Source organism: Ursus americanus, chromosome 12 (genome assembly GCF_024610735.1).
Source record: "Ursus americanus isolate L20-20 chromosome 12, mUrsAme1.1.p, whole genome shotgun sequence".
Classification (NCBI taxonomy): domain Eukaryota; kingdom Metazoa; phylum Chordata; class Mammalia; order Carnivora; family Ursidae; genus Ursus; species Ursus americanus.
In genome coordinates, this window is record NC_142138.1 from 3,720,313 (window position 1) to 3,735,636 (window position 15,324).

Genomic DNA, 15,324 nt, shown 5'->3' on the forward strand with positions numbered 1-15,324 from the left:
TGTATCCCCTACCACCGAGTATTGGGCTGGCCTAGCAACTTGCTTCTAACCAACAGAATGTGGCAAAAGTGATGAGATACTACTTTTGTGATTCAGTCACATAACTTTGTAATTTGTCTTGCTAGAAGATTCTTTCCCTTGCTGGCTTTGGTGAAGCAAGTTGTTCTGTTGAAGAGGCCCAAGTGATAAAGAAATGAGGGGAGCCTCTGGCCAACAGCCAGTTAGAAACTGAGGCTCTCAGTCCAGTGGTCCTTAGGGAACTGAATTTCTTCCAATGAACAAGTGAGCTTAGAAGCAAATCCTCTCTTGGCTGAGCCTTCAGATGAGACCTCAACCCTAGATGACACCTTGAATTCAGCCTTGTAAAAGACTCTGAATCAGAGGGCCCAACTAAGTAATGCCTGGACTCCTGACCCACAGTATTGTTTTAAGATGTTAAGTTTATGGTAATTTGTTATGCAACAATAGATACTATATACACTTGCAGCAACAGATAACATACAGCCTGCTTCAGATTGTCTCTTTCTCCCTCTTCTGCTCCCCCACCCCGTTCTCTCAAAAAAACAAAAAAAAAACCTCCCCCCATTATCTAGGTGAAACTTAGCCTTCAAATATAACAAAATACAGATATTGAGAAGTTCAAAATTTCATGTTAAGAATGGAAAATCTTTCTATAACACAAATCTGATCATGACTTTCTCTTGTTTAAAATTCCTCAACAACTCCTCACTGTTTTGAGGATAAAGTTCAAACTCTTTAGTCTGATCCCTGTATCCTCTCCAGTCCCATTTCCTCCTTCCGTGTCCTCCATACTCACACTCTACCTCAACAGCAGGTTACCTGTACACATCGTACCTTTTCAAAGACAGAAAAGTCAGCTTATACGAACTTTCACTGGCCAAGGTGTGAAAATTGAAGCATCAAACAGTTTTAAATGGATGGGTACACAGATAATACTTACAGCTAATTTAAAATTGTGAAAAGCTATGCATTTATAATGATACTTAAGAGATAAAAGCTAATATGAAATGTACTAAAAAATTCTAATACCAAAAAGAGTAACTCTAATAGGGTATTTGATTTTTTTAAATTGTTTTAAGTAGAGGAGTATGAAAAAGAAACAAGAAATTCATATTTATAAAATATACACCTGTTTATAAGGCAGAAAAGGCTGAAGAAAAGGAATTGTGAATAAGCAAACCAGACCTTGCAAAAGTAGAAACTACATCAAGAACAAAAGGCTTGATCAACATGAGGATCATAGATAGTGATAAGGTAGAAAGAGGACCCAACAATTAATCCACACTGGTGATCACTGGAAAACAAAAAGCAATTTAGAAAGTTTTAATGCTACAATCCAAAATTATAAATTAACCAAATGCCCTACGGAAAAAAGCTAAAAATATAAACTAGATCACGCAAAGCCTAGGAATGAAAGCTCTAGGTGGCTCTATTAAAATCAGTGAGATACTAGTAAACCGTACATAGCTTCTAATAATTGTAACAGACTACATCAATAAATAATAATGACAGAACAATGGGTTACATAATGCCGGCTAAGCAAAACCTAAAAAACACATCATTCCAGGGAAACACTCCAGGGGGAAAAATACATCATTCCAGGAAATACTAAAATCTATATAAAAAGTGTGATCTTACAAAGCTTTCTGGTCATTAGCTCAGTTATTAAAAGCAGCACAGTCATAGGATTGGTGCCTCAGGTTTGAAGTACTCTGGGAAGAGCAATCAGGAACTATGCCTTAACCAAAAATCAACAACAGATCAAAAACCAAAGCTCTATAATTTTGGTTGGACTAGAGTGTTACTCCTCTTCTTTTTCATCTGACAAAATTACTATCACTCTCTGAAGATTAAAACAAATAATAACCTACTACTAGAATCCTAGGGAAATACCAAGATAAGTATTTTGTAATCCTAAGAAAAAAGGCATGGTTAACAACTATCTTGTTTATTGGCTCTTTAGGGTGATTGATGCATTCAAAAGAATCAACCATTCTACCCTTGTAATAGTAATTTTAATGGCTTAAAGGTTATCTAAAATTTGATCTTATATTTCAAGTGGTTCTGAGCGCTCCCCTTTGCATACGAAAGCCTCCTGGACTTTACAGAATCTAATCAATAGCGCTAAGCGTCTTCCAGTCAGGGACTGTGTCTTATTTGACTTTATGTCATCAACGCTTAGCACCGTGCCTGCAGTGCAGTCACCTTCTCAGTAAATATTTAGCATAAATGATAATAATAATAATAATAAAAACCCAACATACAAATAAATCAAACTCCTTACCTGGTTTTTTCCCCCCCTTTTGACCTGGAACTTGTTCTAAACCATCTTGGCCTTTTCTCATTAACATGGCAAGTGATGCATCATGAGCTCTGAACAGGTCCACGACTTCATGTAAGGCAACATCTGTTATCAGATCACAGCTCAGGACTAGTACATCTGTCTGTCAAATGGAGAAGGGGGAAGTCAATATCACAAAAGACAAGGAATCACACAGGTTATCACAAGATAAATTACAATGGCTTGGCAGCACACAAACTGGACATTTGTTTTCAAACCTTTTTTATAGTAGCAGAATAAGTAAAATAAATAGGGCTGTTCTAACTAAACTGTGCTGGGGGAGGTCTGAAGTATCTACTTCCCCTTGTGTGTGCCCTATTGCTACCTAATCTGAGGTACCACTGGAATCTTGGGCTCTAAGGAACAGAGTCTGAAAACTACCACATTGTCTATTTCTATGACCGTGGAATTGACGACCTTAAATTTATACGTCCCTTTACAATTTGAAAAGTATTTTCACATAATCTGATGATTCCATATGGTTAGGAAATCCTATAAAGCAGTTGCTTTGCTACAGTACTAGAAAATAAAAGGATGAATATAATATAATGCCCATCTCTCAGGAGACCAATCTAATTAGTAAACAATTACTATACAACCTCAATTATGTACAAAAGCACTCATTTAATTCTTATAACAACACCACGGAGTGGGATTGTTACAATTAATATTATTAGTTCCCATTTTTATGGATAAGAAATATAAGACCTAACTGCCATAGTGTCTGGCACAGAATAGGCATTTAGTAACTATTTGATGAATGAATGAATGAATAAATCAAGGAAGTAAAAAAAGATTTCTCATGTGGTGGGTATTCTGATTGCATTTCTAGTTATTACAATAATAAGTAATAATAGTAATTAACGTTTACTGAATGTGTACTATTTGCCAGGAATCATGATAACACTTCCATACATTTCCAATCTTTAGAACCCTATGCCGTAAGCACTATTATTATTTGTACTTTACAGACAAAGAAACAAGTTTACAGTAATTAGGTAACTATCTAAGATCTAACATCCTGTAATGATTATTCATATAAATAAATAATCTTTACTAGTGAATAGTGTTTAAAGAAATACAGCTTTGCTAGTTTGAAGACCCATGTAAGGGAGTTTCTAGTCTATAGTATTACGTACCCAAAACACCTAAATTTAGACCTTAGATACTTCTTTTTTTTTTAAAAGATTTTATTTATTTATGTGACAGAGAGACAGCCAGTGAGAGAGGGGAACACAGCAGGGGAGTGGGAGAGGAAGAAGCAGGCTCCCAGCAGAGGAGCCTGATGTGGGACTTGATCCTGGAACGCCGGGATCACGCCCTGAGCCGAAGGCAGACGCTTAACTGCTGTGCCACCCAGGCGCCCCCTAGACCTTAGATACTTCTAAATTTTGGTCTTTTTAGTACCCAATACTAGGGGTACTAGCCATCAGCTGGAGTATCATATTTTAAGAGTAACCTTGATAAACTAAAAACGTATCAACAAGAAGATGATTAAGATGGTGAAAGAGCTAGAAACATGACAGCTTAAAGAAGAGAAGTTGTTTAGTAGGGAAAAGATTGTGTGGGGGAGACAGTGGGCAGGACAAGGACTATGGGGTAGCTTTAAGGGAGAGATAATAGCACTCTTTAAATATGTGGCAGTCTTAAAGAAGAATGAAATTTTACCTTAATGGCCAAGGACCAAACTAAAAACAAGTAGGTAAAATACAAAGAAAAGTATTTTTGGTTTCCGTATTAACTTATATCTGTCAATCAGAGATAGTCAAAAAGAATAATTTTGTAAGGCAATGAGTTTCCCATCATAAGAAGTGCTCAGGCAGAAACTGGATTATCACTTGCAACAATTTACCTGACATTTCCTGAGCACTAACTCTATGCTCAGCCAAGCCCTATTCTGAAACGTGGAGGGAATTTATACTAGAAAGGTAAAATGGGAGTGCCTAAGAAAGGCTACTTCATATTTTTTAAACAGATGTCTACCTATACATTCTGCTATTACAGAATTTCATCATAAATGCAGAAAACAGATTTGCTAAAACAACATATTTTTGAAAAACAAATTCCTTACATTACAATTTAAATTGACTACACAAATGTTTCTCAACAGCACACCTGCAGTTTCCCAGAGATGCCTCAGGTAAAGCCTGGTTCCTATTGCCCTTTCTGAGTCAGCCAGAGCAACTCCCCTTTATTAATTTTATTTTCTGGGTTTCTTTTTTTTTTTTTTTTTTTAAGATTTTATTTATTTATTTAACACAGATAGAGACAGCCAGTGAGAGAGGGAACACAAGCAGGGGGAGTGGGAGAGGAAGAAGCAGGCTCATAGCGGAGGAGCCTGACATGGGGCTCGATCCCATAACGCCGGGATCACGCCCTGAGTCGAAGGCAGACGCTTAACCGCTGTGCCACCCAGGCGCCCCTATTTTCTGGGTTTCTGTATAAGCTTTGGTTTGGAAAACAGGTTTTGCTACTTTAAAAACTCTGAAAAACATTTAACTAAATTATTCTAGGTTTAAGAATAAAATGAGTATCTACATGGAAATTTTATAGGTGGTTCCTACTTTTCTAAGATTTTAATTTAAAATCAAGATTCTTGTGGCACCTGGGTGGCTCAGTCAGCTAAGGGTCTGACTTCAGCTCAGGTCATGATCTCAGGGTCCTATGATAGAGCCCCTCGTCAGGCTCTGCACTCAGCAGGGAGTCTGCTTCTCTCTGTCCTTCCCCCCCTGCTCATTCATTCCCTCTTTCTTTCTCTCTCTTAAATAAATAAAATATTTTAAAAATAAATTAAAATCTTTCTCTCTCTTAAATAAATAAAATATTTTAAAAATAAATTAAAATCCTGCTTTGGGTGGGAAAAATGGATGATTTCAACTCACATTCTACCATCGTAAAACGTCGTATTTGCTAAGAAACTGAGGCTCAACCATAAGAAAGTGTTGGCTTCCTGCTTGAAATTTATTATGAATATTGAATCTGTACCAGAACCATCATTTCTTTTTCTACATGTAACTCATTACTTACAGCCTAAACAATTCGTTTTGAAAGGCTCTTCAAGTTAAGAAGTTCAAATGTGAGGGGCGCCTGGGTGGCTCAGTTGGTTAAACGTCTGCCTTCAGCTCAGGTCATAATCCCAGGGTTCTGGGATCAAGTCCAGCATTAGGCTCCCTGCTCAGTGGGGAGCCTGCTTCTCCCTCTCCCTCTGCCTGCGGCTCTCCCTGCTTGTGCTCGCTCTCCCTATCAAAGAAATAAATAAAATATTAAAAAAAAGGGGCGCCTGGGTGGCACAGTCGTTAAGCGTCTGCCTTCGGCTCAGGGCGTGATCCCAGCGTTCTGGGATCGAGCCCCACATCAGGTTCCTCCGCTGGGAGCCTGCTTCTTCCTCTCCCACTCCCCCTGCTTGTGTTCCCTCTCTCGCTGGCTGTCTTTGTCAGATAAATAAATAAAAAATCTTAAAAAAAAAAAAAGAAGTTCAAACTTAGATTTTTTACCCTTACTTTTCTGCTTAAGGGTATCTTAGTTCCTTCTGGATTTTAACTGAGCTAAAAAAAAAAAAAATGCCTAAGCTCACCATCTAGGAACCACCAAACATTAGCAAATCAGCCTCTGTACACAAAAGCTAAGGAAGAGATGGCATACAAAATCCTTCTTACAACAATGCTTTAGAAAGGCTGGAAACACAGGCTATTATTAAAGACGTCACTACAGCAGTACAGAAGTTGCCCCATTTCATTATAATAAAAATGACAGTCTGCTGAGAAAAAAAAAAAAAACCTCCTTTCTCTAATAAGCTGGCTGATTTTTGCTAGCTGACTGTTCTACAATAAATTTAATTATCAAGTGTATCCCGAAGTGAAGAAAACGACCCCAATGCAGATGCCCCTGAAGTGACAACAATGTTGTCTTGGAAAATAAATGCTGTTATCATTCAGTATCTGCAAAAAATAAATCTGTCAGTATAGTGAATGCCAAACAAGTCCTGCGTAATTGTGAACAGTCGCAGCCTCATTTTTCTCTTTGCTTTTAGTTGACTTTTTCTAAGCTGAATGCAAAATCCCCAAGGAGCACAAGAAACAGACCCTTCCCCCCAGTGTCTGGCTGCCATCTGTTCTCAGTGTGAAAAGAAAGGCGTCAGTCGGAAAGGGTAGGGCCTGGGATACAGACGGGGGTGCTATTCCACAGGCCCTCTCCTGCCTCCGTTCCCAGAAAACGCACCACCTAAGATTCATGAGGCCAAACACATTCCCACCCTCTGCAACTCCACCACTTCCAAAGGAAAGTCTTTGCTGTTTGATCAATGTACTTTGTTTCCAAAGCTGGAAATCCTGGAATAAGAAACAAAAGTCTAACATCTTACATCTTCATACTACTACCTGTTTCTCTTGACATTTTTATAAACGCTGTAACAGAAAATAAGTGACGATTGTTTTTGATTTTTATTCTAACAGTGTAAAGCCCATTCTAGAAACGCAAATATTCTACTACTAACTGGAGCCCAGAGAGAAAAAGTAGAAAAATTGTTAAGAGCCAGAGGTATTTCTGATCACGTGCGACCACAGCCATGAATAAACACAGACTGTTCGGACTGTGAAGCAACTGTATATCTGAAATGCAGTTAACTTGAAAGTTCCCTGGACACACCAGTCCTCAGCTGCCTTGTGTTTCAGGGCACTAGTTATTTCCTAACACCAACAGTAATGCCTCTTCTTTTGCAGAGACCAACTGGAATCTCCACAGACCTCCCTACTCACTATTTTAATATCCTCAGCATGCCTTATCCCAAGCCTGTTCCTTTAGAGGAGCCAGGGCAATGTCAAGGGCAAAAAGCACGGCTCTAAAGGACAGCAAATGTGTGCAGTTTTGACAAACCGGAAACATACAAGGTCTTTAAGGGAAGGTGAAGACAGCACGTTAGTGTTTGGGAAGAAGTCAAGATACCCAGGAATTCAGAATTCGAATTGCTGCCAGTTAGTTTTGGCTAAAGCAAACAAATTAAGCTCAGAAAACCCAATTACAAAGCTATGGCAAAGCCCAGAAATCCCTCATTACAAGAACAATTTCAATCAAGCCAAAACCACTGAGTAAAACTAGAAGAAAAAAACAAATGTTAAATCAGAAAACTGGATGTTATGTGTGTGTGCTGGTAGTAGTATGGTGGGAGGTGGTAAGAGCTACTGGGAACAGCCTCTCTTCTTTTCCTGGCAGCTGCTCCATGACAGATTGTTATAAATAACACAATCTGGCAAACAATTTCCTATGGCATGGAGAAAGAAAAACACTTACTCCCCTGGAAAAAAAGCGGTCAGGGCAAGGTAACCATGCTTCCACCCACACTTCCACAAACAATGGCTACGATCCAAATCACCACCCTGCACTCCACCCCTGCCCATATGGAACTAATGAATTCAGCTACTTGGTGCGACTATGAATGGTCACAATTTACATTTCCTATGTGGTCCAATCCCAATCCAACTCTTAAGAGTAGTTTGATGCTGTAATAAACACCAATGTCTAACTGCAATGGAGACCTCACCATGCTTGATTTCCATTTAAAATGTTTGGCAAAGACTCCCAGTCTGCAGTTCCCGAAGTGCATGGCAAAGGGCCAACTGCCATTTTGTTTTTAATGAGACTGGGGCATTAGGTGCAGGAAGGAATGACCAACTCAGTCTGTAAGTAAGAAATGTGAGAATCCTTAGGCTTAGAGCTAAACATCCTCCCGTGTTCCTTAGTTTAATCCGTGTCACCACCACCAGGATCTGAAGTCAGAAATCTGGTCATAGTCTAGGGCTGAAGTCCTCCTTTTCTTCCCCAGTCTCCCACCCCAACATCTTACTGGTCACCAACTCCTCCTCTTTTTTATTTTTTTCTTAAAGATTTATTTATTTATTTTAAATGAGAGAGAGAGAGCACACATGAGGGGAGGGGCAGAGAATCTTTCAAGCAGACACCCCGCTAAGCGGGGAGCCCAAAGACTCGGGGCTTGATCCCGAGACCCATGAGATCATGACCTCAGCCAAAACCAAGAGTCAGATGCCCAACCAACTGAGCCACTCAGGTGCCCCCAAGTCCTCCTGTTTTATTTCCATTGCACTACCTTAGTTCAGGCCTAAAAATATTTTTCTAGTCTCTTAGCTGGTCTCACTCACTCCAGTTTTCCCCTATTCTAATCCATACTCCAATTTCTATTACTTATTTCACTTCCCTGCTTAAAGGCAGCCTAAAACAGTGTTCCCCAAACATAAGAAACAACTGAACATTAATTCACTTATTCCCACTTACTTTTAAAATTTATTTTAAAATACATGAATTATGATTAGTGATATAATATGCTCTTCAGATAACATAAACAAATTGATATTTTTATTTTATTTATTTATTTATTTTTTAAAAAGATTTTATTTATTTGAGAGAGAGAGAAAGAGAGAGTACATGAGCGGGGAGAAGGGGCAGAGGGAGAGGGATAAACAGACTCCCCGCTGAGCAGGGAGCCCGATGTGGGCCTCAATGCCAGGACCCCGAAATTATGACCCTGGCTGAAGGCAGACGTTTAACCGACTGAGCCACCCAGGTGCCCCTCCCAAATTGATCATTTAAATTAATTTTTAAAGATTTTATTTATTTGAGATAGACAGCATGCACAAGTGGGGAGGAGGGAGGGAGGGAGGGGGGAGGGAGAAGGAGAAGGAGAGGGAAAGGGAGAGGGAGGGAGAAGCAGACTCCCTGCTGAGCAGGGAGCCCAATGTGGGACTTGATCCCAGGACCCTGAGATCATGACCTGAGTTGAAGGCAGGCGCCCAACTGACTGAGCCACCCAGGCACCCCTCAAAATTGATATTTTTAAAAGAAGAGGCAAAATTAAAAGAACTAGAGATTCTAATATCTTCCTTGAGTACTCCATCCTGCACACCCCTTGGCTTTGAGATCACCCCATTTAAGATATTACTGCTTTGTAAGACTGAGTTTAAATTCCTTAGGATGACATGAAAGGTCTTTAAAATATGACTCTACCTACCTAATTCAGCCTTCTCTGCTCCAATTCCCCTTCCACATGGCTAATATTAACTTGCTGGAGTAAACTGTCAAAAATGCACTCCCCATTCTCTCTTCCCACCCCACCACACAGTCATCCATCAAGTTTCAGGTCCTGTCGCAGTTATTATAAAGGGCAGAGCCAATATATTATCTCCTCTAGAGATGAAGTCTTTTCTGATCCACTGTAGACCTTAAATCACTAACGTGGATTACACGGGTTTTTTCCCTTCTAGACTTTGAACTTCCTAAGGAGCTCTTTCATCTTTGTATCCCCAGAGTTCAACCTAGTGATGGCAAACAAGCATCAGTAAATGTTAGCACGCTTCCTGTTACCTCCTTCTCCTTGTTTAAATTGACTCAAACATCCAATTTTAGATGTTTAGAAACAGCATACTTTCTGACAGAGCTGAGAGCCCCCTTTATTGAGAATATGATTGTTCAGAGTTAGGAGAGGGGCCAAAAAGGTAACTCTGCAGCTTCCTGAAGCACTGAGGTAGGGAATAAATGTGCTGCCTCCAACACGGAAAAAGGCAGAAATGTCTGAAAGAAAAGAAACCAGTTGCAGCTGTCCTGGAGGGGATATGCTGGATTTATAATTTTAAAATGGGGACTCAACATTTATAGTTTTAATATTTGTAGTTCATTCACCTTCCTACAGAAGTTCTCTTCAGGTTAAGAACAAATAGAGGAATTTTACTCATGTTTCCTGTGTAAAGCTAAGAAGTGACTGAGAATCTGTTAATTTCTAACACTGTTAAATGAATTAAATGCTAATCACATCTCTTCCAGGATTTTTTTTTTGGAAGCAAAATATTTATTTATGTGACTCATTTTGTAACATTTAAGACAAATAGTTTTTTAATAAAAATACATAAGTTGCTGGTCTTTCTTCCAGGATTTAAATATCTGCAGTTTAATTTTAAAATCCAAATGCACGAACAGTAATAGAGAAATAACAAAGGTTTTGCTTGTTCCCTCAAATTAAACCTTCACTTGGAAAGAATTTACTACTCTGAATCTGTTTTAGATAATTTCATTCTTTTCCTTCAGTTAGATACAAATACTCCACAGGATAAAAATATTATTGCCCCATTTCAAGTCCATGAAACATGTTCTTAACGATTACATTACATATTTTCTTCCTGTAACTTGCATTTTAATTGCATCCTGAAGCATGAAATAGGTAGAAATATCGTCCAGTTTACATGGAAGCCAGAAAGCCTGGGAGAGGGACAGCAGAGGGTAGTTAGGGACTGTGACATAGGGCAGTTTATTATGAAAAAAGAAAAAGACAAGTAACAAGTTAAAAAAAAAAAAAGAAACTAAAATCATTCTCAAAAAGCAACTCTGAAGGTAAGGTATGCCTTTTCTTATTAACTTTACCTGTGACTTTGAAAGGGCCCCTCCCTTTTTGGGCCTCAGTGTCATCTATAAGATGAGAGGGCTGTACTACCTCTGAAGTCCCTTATGGCATAAAATTATATGATTACAAGGGCCAAGCTATTCTTAATTCTTTATCTAGAGCTACGCTCTGGGTTCAGTAGCATTAATAATTGTGGTGACCTTAAAGTTCTGAGTTTCTTATCCACTTTGGGCATCATCATGAAAGATTAAATCATGTTAAATATAATTTTGATGCTCAGCACATTTAATTAAACTTGAATTCTTTCAAAAATAATAATCCATGTGTGGCATGTATGGCAATTCTCATGAGAGGTCAGTTAGGCACAAAAATCCAGAACCAGCTTAGTATCCTGGTTAAAGAGAGTGTTACTATCCAAGCTCATTCATTAAAGGATGTGTCTCTGAATACCTCCTCAGCAAAAGCCTGATTAATCACAAACTTTTAGGGTTCCAATTCATAAAGATTCCAGTTTGGAACCAAAGGTTACATTCTACCTGCTACCATCAGCTCAACTGGTTCTCTAAGACTATACTATCTTTAAGTTGATGACAAAATACTGGACATCGTTTAATGTTTACAAGCTCTTACACACACTTTACTTCATTTAAATCTCACATAATTCTGTAATATCAATGCAGTTAAACCCATTTTATAGACAAGAAAACAGAAGCTCAGAAATATTATGTGATCTGCCCCTTTGCTATCACACTGCCTTTTTTTTTTTTTTTTTTAAAGATTTTATTTATTTATTTGACACAGAGACAGCTAGTGAGAGAGGGAACACAAGCAGGGCGAGTGAGAGAGGAAGCAGGCTCCTAGCGGAGAAGGAAGGCCGATGCCCGGCTCGATCCCAGGACGCTGGGATCATAACCTGAGCTGAAGGCAGACGTTAACGACTGAGCCACCCAGGCGCTCCAATCACACTGCCTTCTGAAACACACACACGATACACCCTAATACATTAGTTTCAGGTGTACAACATAGTGATTCAACAAATTTATACATTATGCTATGCTCACCAAAAGTGTTGCTACCATCTGTCACCATACAATGTTATTACAATATCACTGACTATATTCCCTATGCTGTAAATATAGGCCCTCTTTAAATATATTCGTGTCACATTTAAATGTGGTTAGCCATCTTACTATTTATAACCAAATCATATGCAAAGAGAGAGGAATAAGGAACCCTTTTACACTGTTGGTGGGAATGCAAGCTGGTACAGCCACTGTGGAAAACAGTACGGAGGTTCCTCAAAAAGTTGAAAACAGAGTTACCCTAGACCCAGTGATTGCACTGCTAGGTATTTACCCGAAAGATATAAATGTAGTGGCCTGAAGGGGCACCTGCAGACCAATGTTTATAGCAGCAATGTCCACAATAGCTAAACTATGGAAAGAGCCCAGATGTCCATCGACGGATGAATGGATAAAGAAGATGCAGTATATATATACAATGGAATGCCACTCAGCCATCAAAAAATGAAATCTTGTCATTTGCAACAACATGGGTGGAACTAGAGGGTGTTATGCTAAGCAAAATAAGTCATCAGAGAAATACAATTGTCATATGATCTCACTCATATGTGGAATTTAAGAAACAAATTTAAGGATCATAGGGAAAGGGAGGGAAAAATAAAACAACACAAAATCAGAGAGGGAGAGAAACCATAAGAGACTCTTAATCATAGGAAACAAACTGAGGGTTGCCGGAGGGGATGAGGATGGGGGAATGGGGTAACTGGGAGATGGACATTAAGGAGGGCACATGATGTGATGAGCACTGGGTATTATAGAAGACTGATGAATCACTGACCTCTACCTCCGAAACTAATAACACATTAAGTGTTAATTAATTGAATTTAAATAAAAAATAAATTAAAAATTAAAACCAAATCATAGTTGATGAAAAACTAGGTTGTAGTTCAAAATAAGTTATATGTGATACTTGAAAATTATTAAGTACCATACAACTATAAAGACTGTGCTTTTATTGAAATTAATAAATCTCTTCTAACAACAGTCCCTAGATCATAGAATGTAATAATGCCACTGTGACTTGCACTCTTCAAATCACATTTCTTTTTTTTTTTAAGATTTTATTTATTTATTTGACAGAGACAGCCAGCGAGAGAGGGAACACAAGCGGGGGAGTGGGAGAGGAAGAAGCAGGCTCCCAGTGGAGGAGCCTGATGTGGGGCTCGATCCCAGAGCACCGGGATAACGCCCTGAGCCGAAGGCAGACGCTGAACAACTGCGCCACCCAGGTGCCCCTCAAATCACATTTCTGTACATCACAATTTGAAAGAGAAAATGATGTATCATAGAGATCAGGAAAGTCACAAGGATGCTGAAGGGTCTGAAAATCAAGGGAACTGGGGACCCTTAGACAGGAGAAGAGAACTTGGGTAACTGATAGTGGAAAGGCTGCCACAGGAAGAGGAATATATAATGTGTTCTGATTGCTCAAGGACAGAATATGATTTAAAAGTAAAAATTTAAGAACACTGATGAGTTCGACATCACAAAAAACTTTCTAATATCTAAAACTTCATGGGAATCCCATGGAGATTCTCAAACATAGCCTAATATAATCTTCATGGGAAATACTTAAGAATAGATTCTTGTAGAGAGTAAAAGATGAGATAGAGGTCTTCATAAATATTTTCTAATTCTAAGGTTCTAGGAGTCCATCAATGTTGAATTTTTTTTTTTTTAAAGATTTTATTTATTTATTTAACAGAGATAGCCAGCGAGAGAGGGAACACAAGCAGGGGGAGTGGGAGAGGGAGAAGCAGGCTCATAGTGGAGGAGCCTGATGTGGGGCTTGATCCCATAACACCGGGATCACGCCCTGAGCCGAAGGCAGGCGCTTAACCGCTGTGCCACCCAGGCGCCCCGATCAATGTTGAATTTTTAAAAAAGATTTTATTTATTTATTTGAGAGAGCATGCGCACAAAGCAGCGGGAGGGGCAGAGGGACAAGTAGACTCTCCCCTGAGCAGGGAGCTGGACACTGGCCAATTCCAGGATCCCAAAATCATGAGCCCAAGGAAGACGCTTAACTGATTGAGCCAGCTGGGTGCCCCTCAATCTTGATTTTAACAGCACCATAGAAACTGTTTAGGGCAGTTTCTCTATCCTTCACACTGTCTTCCAGTCAAAGGGCCTGGAAGGTGAAGCAGGTGAACTTCCTGTTCCTCATTGTCATTTCCAGGCCATTTCTCTCGCTCCATGATTCTACTCACTTGAAGTGCATGACAATAGACAAAATGACCTACTCCTCCTTGTTGCAGTCAGGTAGGGAACTCCCTGTAACCCCTTCTCCTTCTTAGCGATTATAAAAGTTTTGAGTAAAGACAGTAGATCGAAGATGCATAATTATATTTCCCCTTCTTAAAACATCACTGAAATAAGAGTAAAAGGATTTTTAAAATGGTCATAAACCACAAAAATAAGAGGAACGGGAAAGGAGACAACATTGAAAAGATGACTGTTAGTCACAGGAAGACTGAGAACCAACTCAACTTACACCAGATTCTCCAAAAGTCTGAGGAACTGATATGGTAAAAACTGGGGAGGGAGGAGTTAAAATAAAGAAGGCTGGCTGAAAGATCTCTTTTCCACTCAGTGCAACCCAACTATTACACAGGTTCCACCCTGGCAGAGGGCTGAAGAGAGTAAAATAGAGGATATCTAGACTGGGGAAGCACAGTCACAGTTGGGATAAGAAGAGGGGATGCATCTTAATGAAAAGAGGGGACTTAAAAAGAGGATTCTGAGACATCCTCCTCAGTCCTGACCCCAGCTCATTTCCTAGAATGCTGGCAGCTAGGTCTTTACCTTGCAGGCAGAAGAATAGTTTTCTCTAGGGAATCTGAATAATCCAAAAGAGAAAACCCTAAAGATACAGACATAAGAGATTCACCAAAAAAGAGCCCAATCACATCACTGTATTACCCTACAGTGAAGCTCACAGTTGACATGCCTCATCCATATACAAAACTTGAGAAAAAAGATAAAGATACTGAAAAAATGAAAGAAAAGATAAGAAAATTAAAGAAGCAGTCTAAGAAATCCATTATCAGGATAATCAGTTTCCAAGACAAAAAAAAAAAAAAAAAAAAAAGAATAGAACAAAGCAGATAAGAAGGAATGAATCATCAACAAAATGATTTTTTTAAATTCTCCTAAACTGAAGGACAAGAATATTCAAATTGAAAGGGTTCACTGAGTACAGGGCTCACAGGGATAAAACAGATTCACAAGGACGTCATCATGAAATTTCAGAACACTTGGTACAAAAACAAGATGCTACAAATTTCAACAGAAGAAGTTGGCCACATTAAAAAGATTAGCAATTACAAAAACTTAGGACTTCTCAACCACACTGGAAGCTCAAGACAATGGGTAATGGCTTCAAAATTCTTAGGAAATTTCTTAGGGAATGTTTTCTCACACTTTCTGAGATGATTTCATATCTTCTTATTCTTCCTTAAAACTTCAACCCTCCTCTC

At 39.0% G+C, this 15,324-nt stretch overlaps 1 protein-coding gene across 3 annotated transcripts in view; it reads right to left on the reverse strand.

Moving 5' to 3' along the window:
* EIF2B3 (eukaryotic translation initiation factor 2B subunit gamma) overlaps window positions 1-15,324 on the reverse strand; it is a 116,604-nt gene that overhangs the window by 73,930 nt on the left and 27,350 nt on the right. For all 3 annotated transcript variants that reach the window (XM_087865833.1, XM_045799700.2, XM_045799701.2), the window contains exon 4: window positions 2,306-2,465. In XM_087865833.1, coding sequence (XP_087721959.1) covers window positions 2,306-2,465 — 160 coding nt within the window. The remainder of the gene's footprint in view (window positions 1-2,305; window positions 2,466-15,324) is intronic.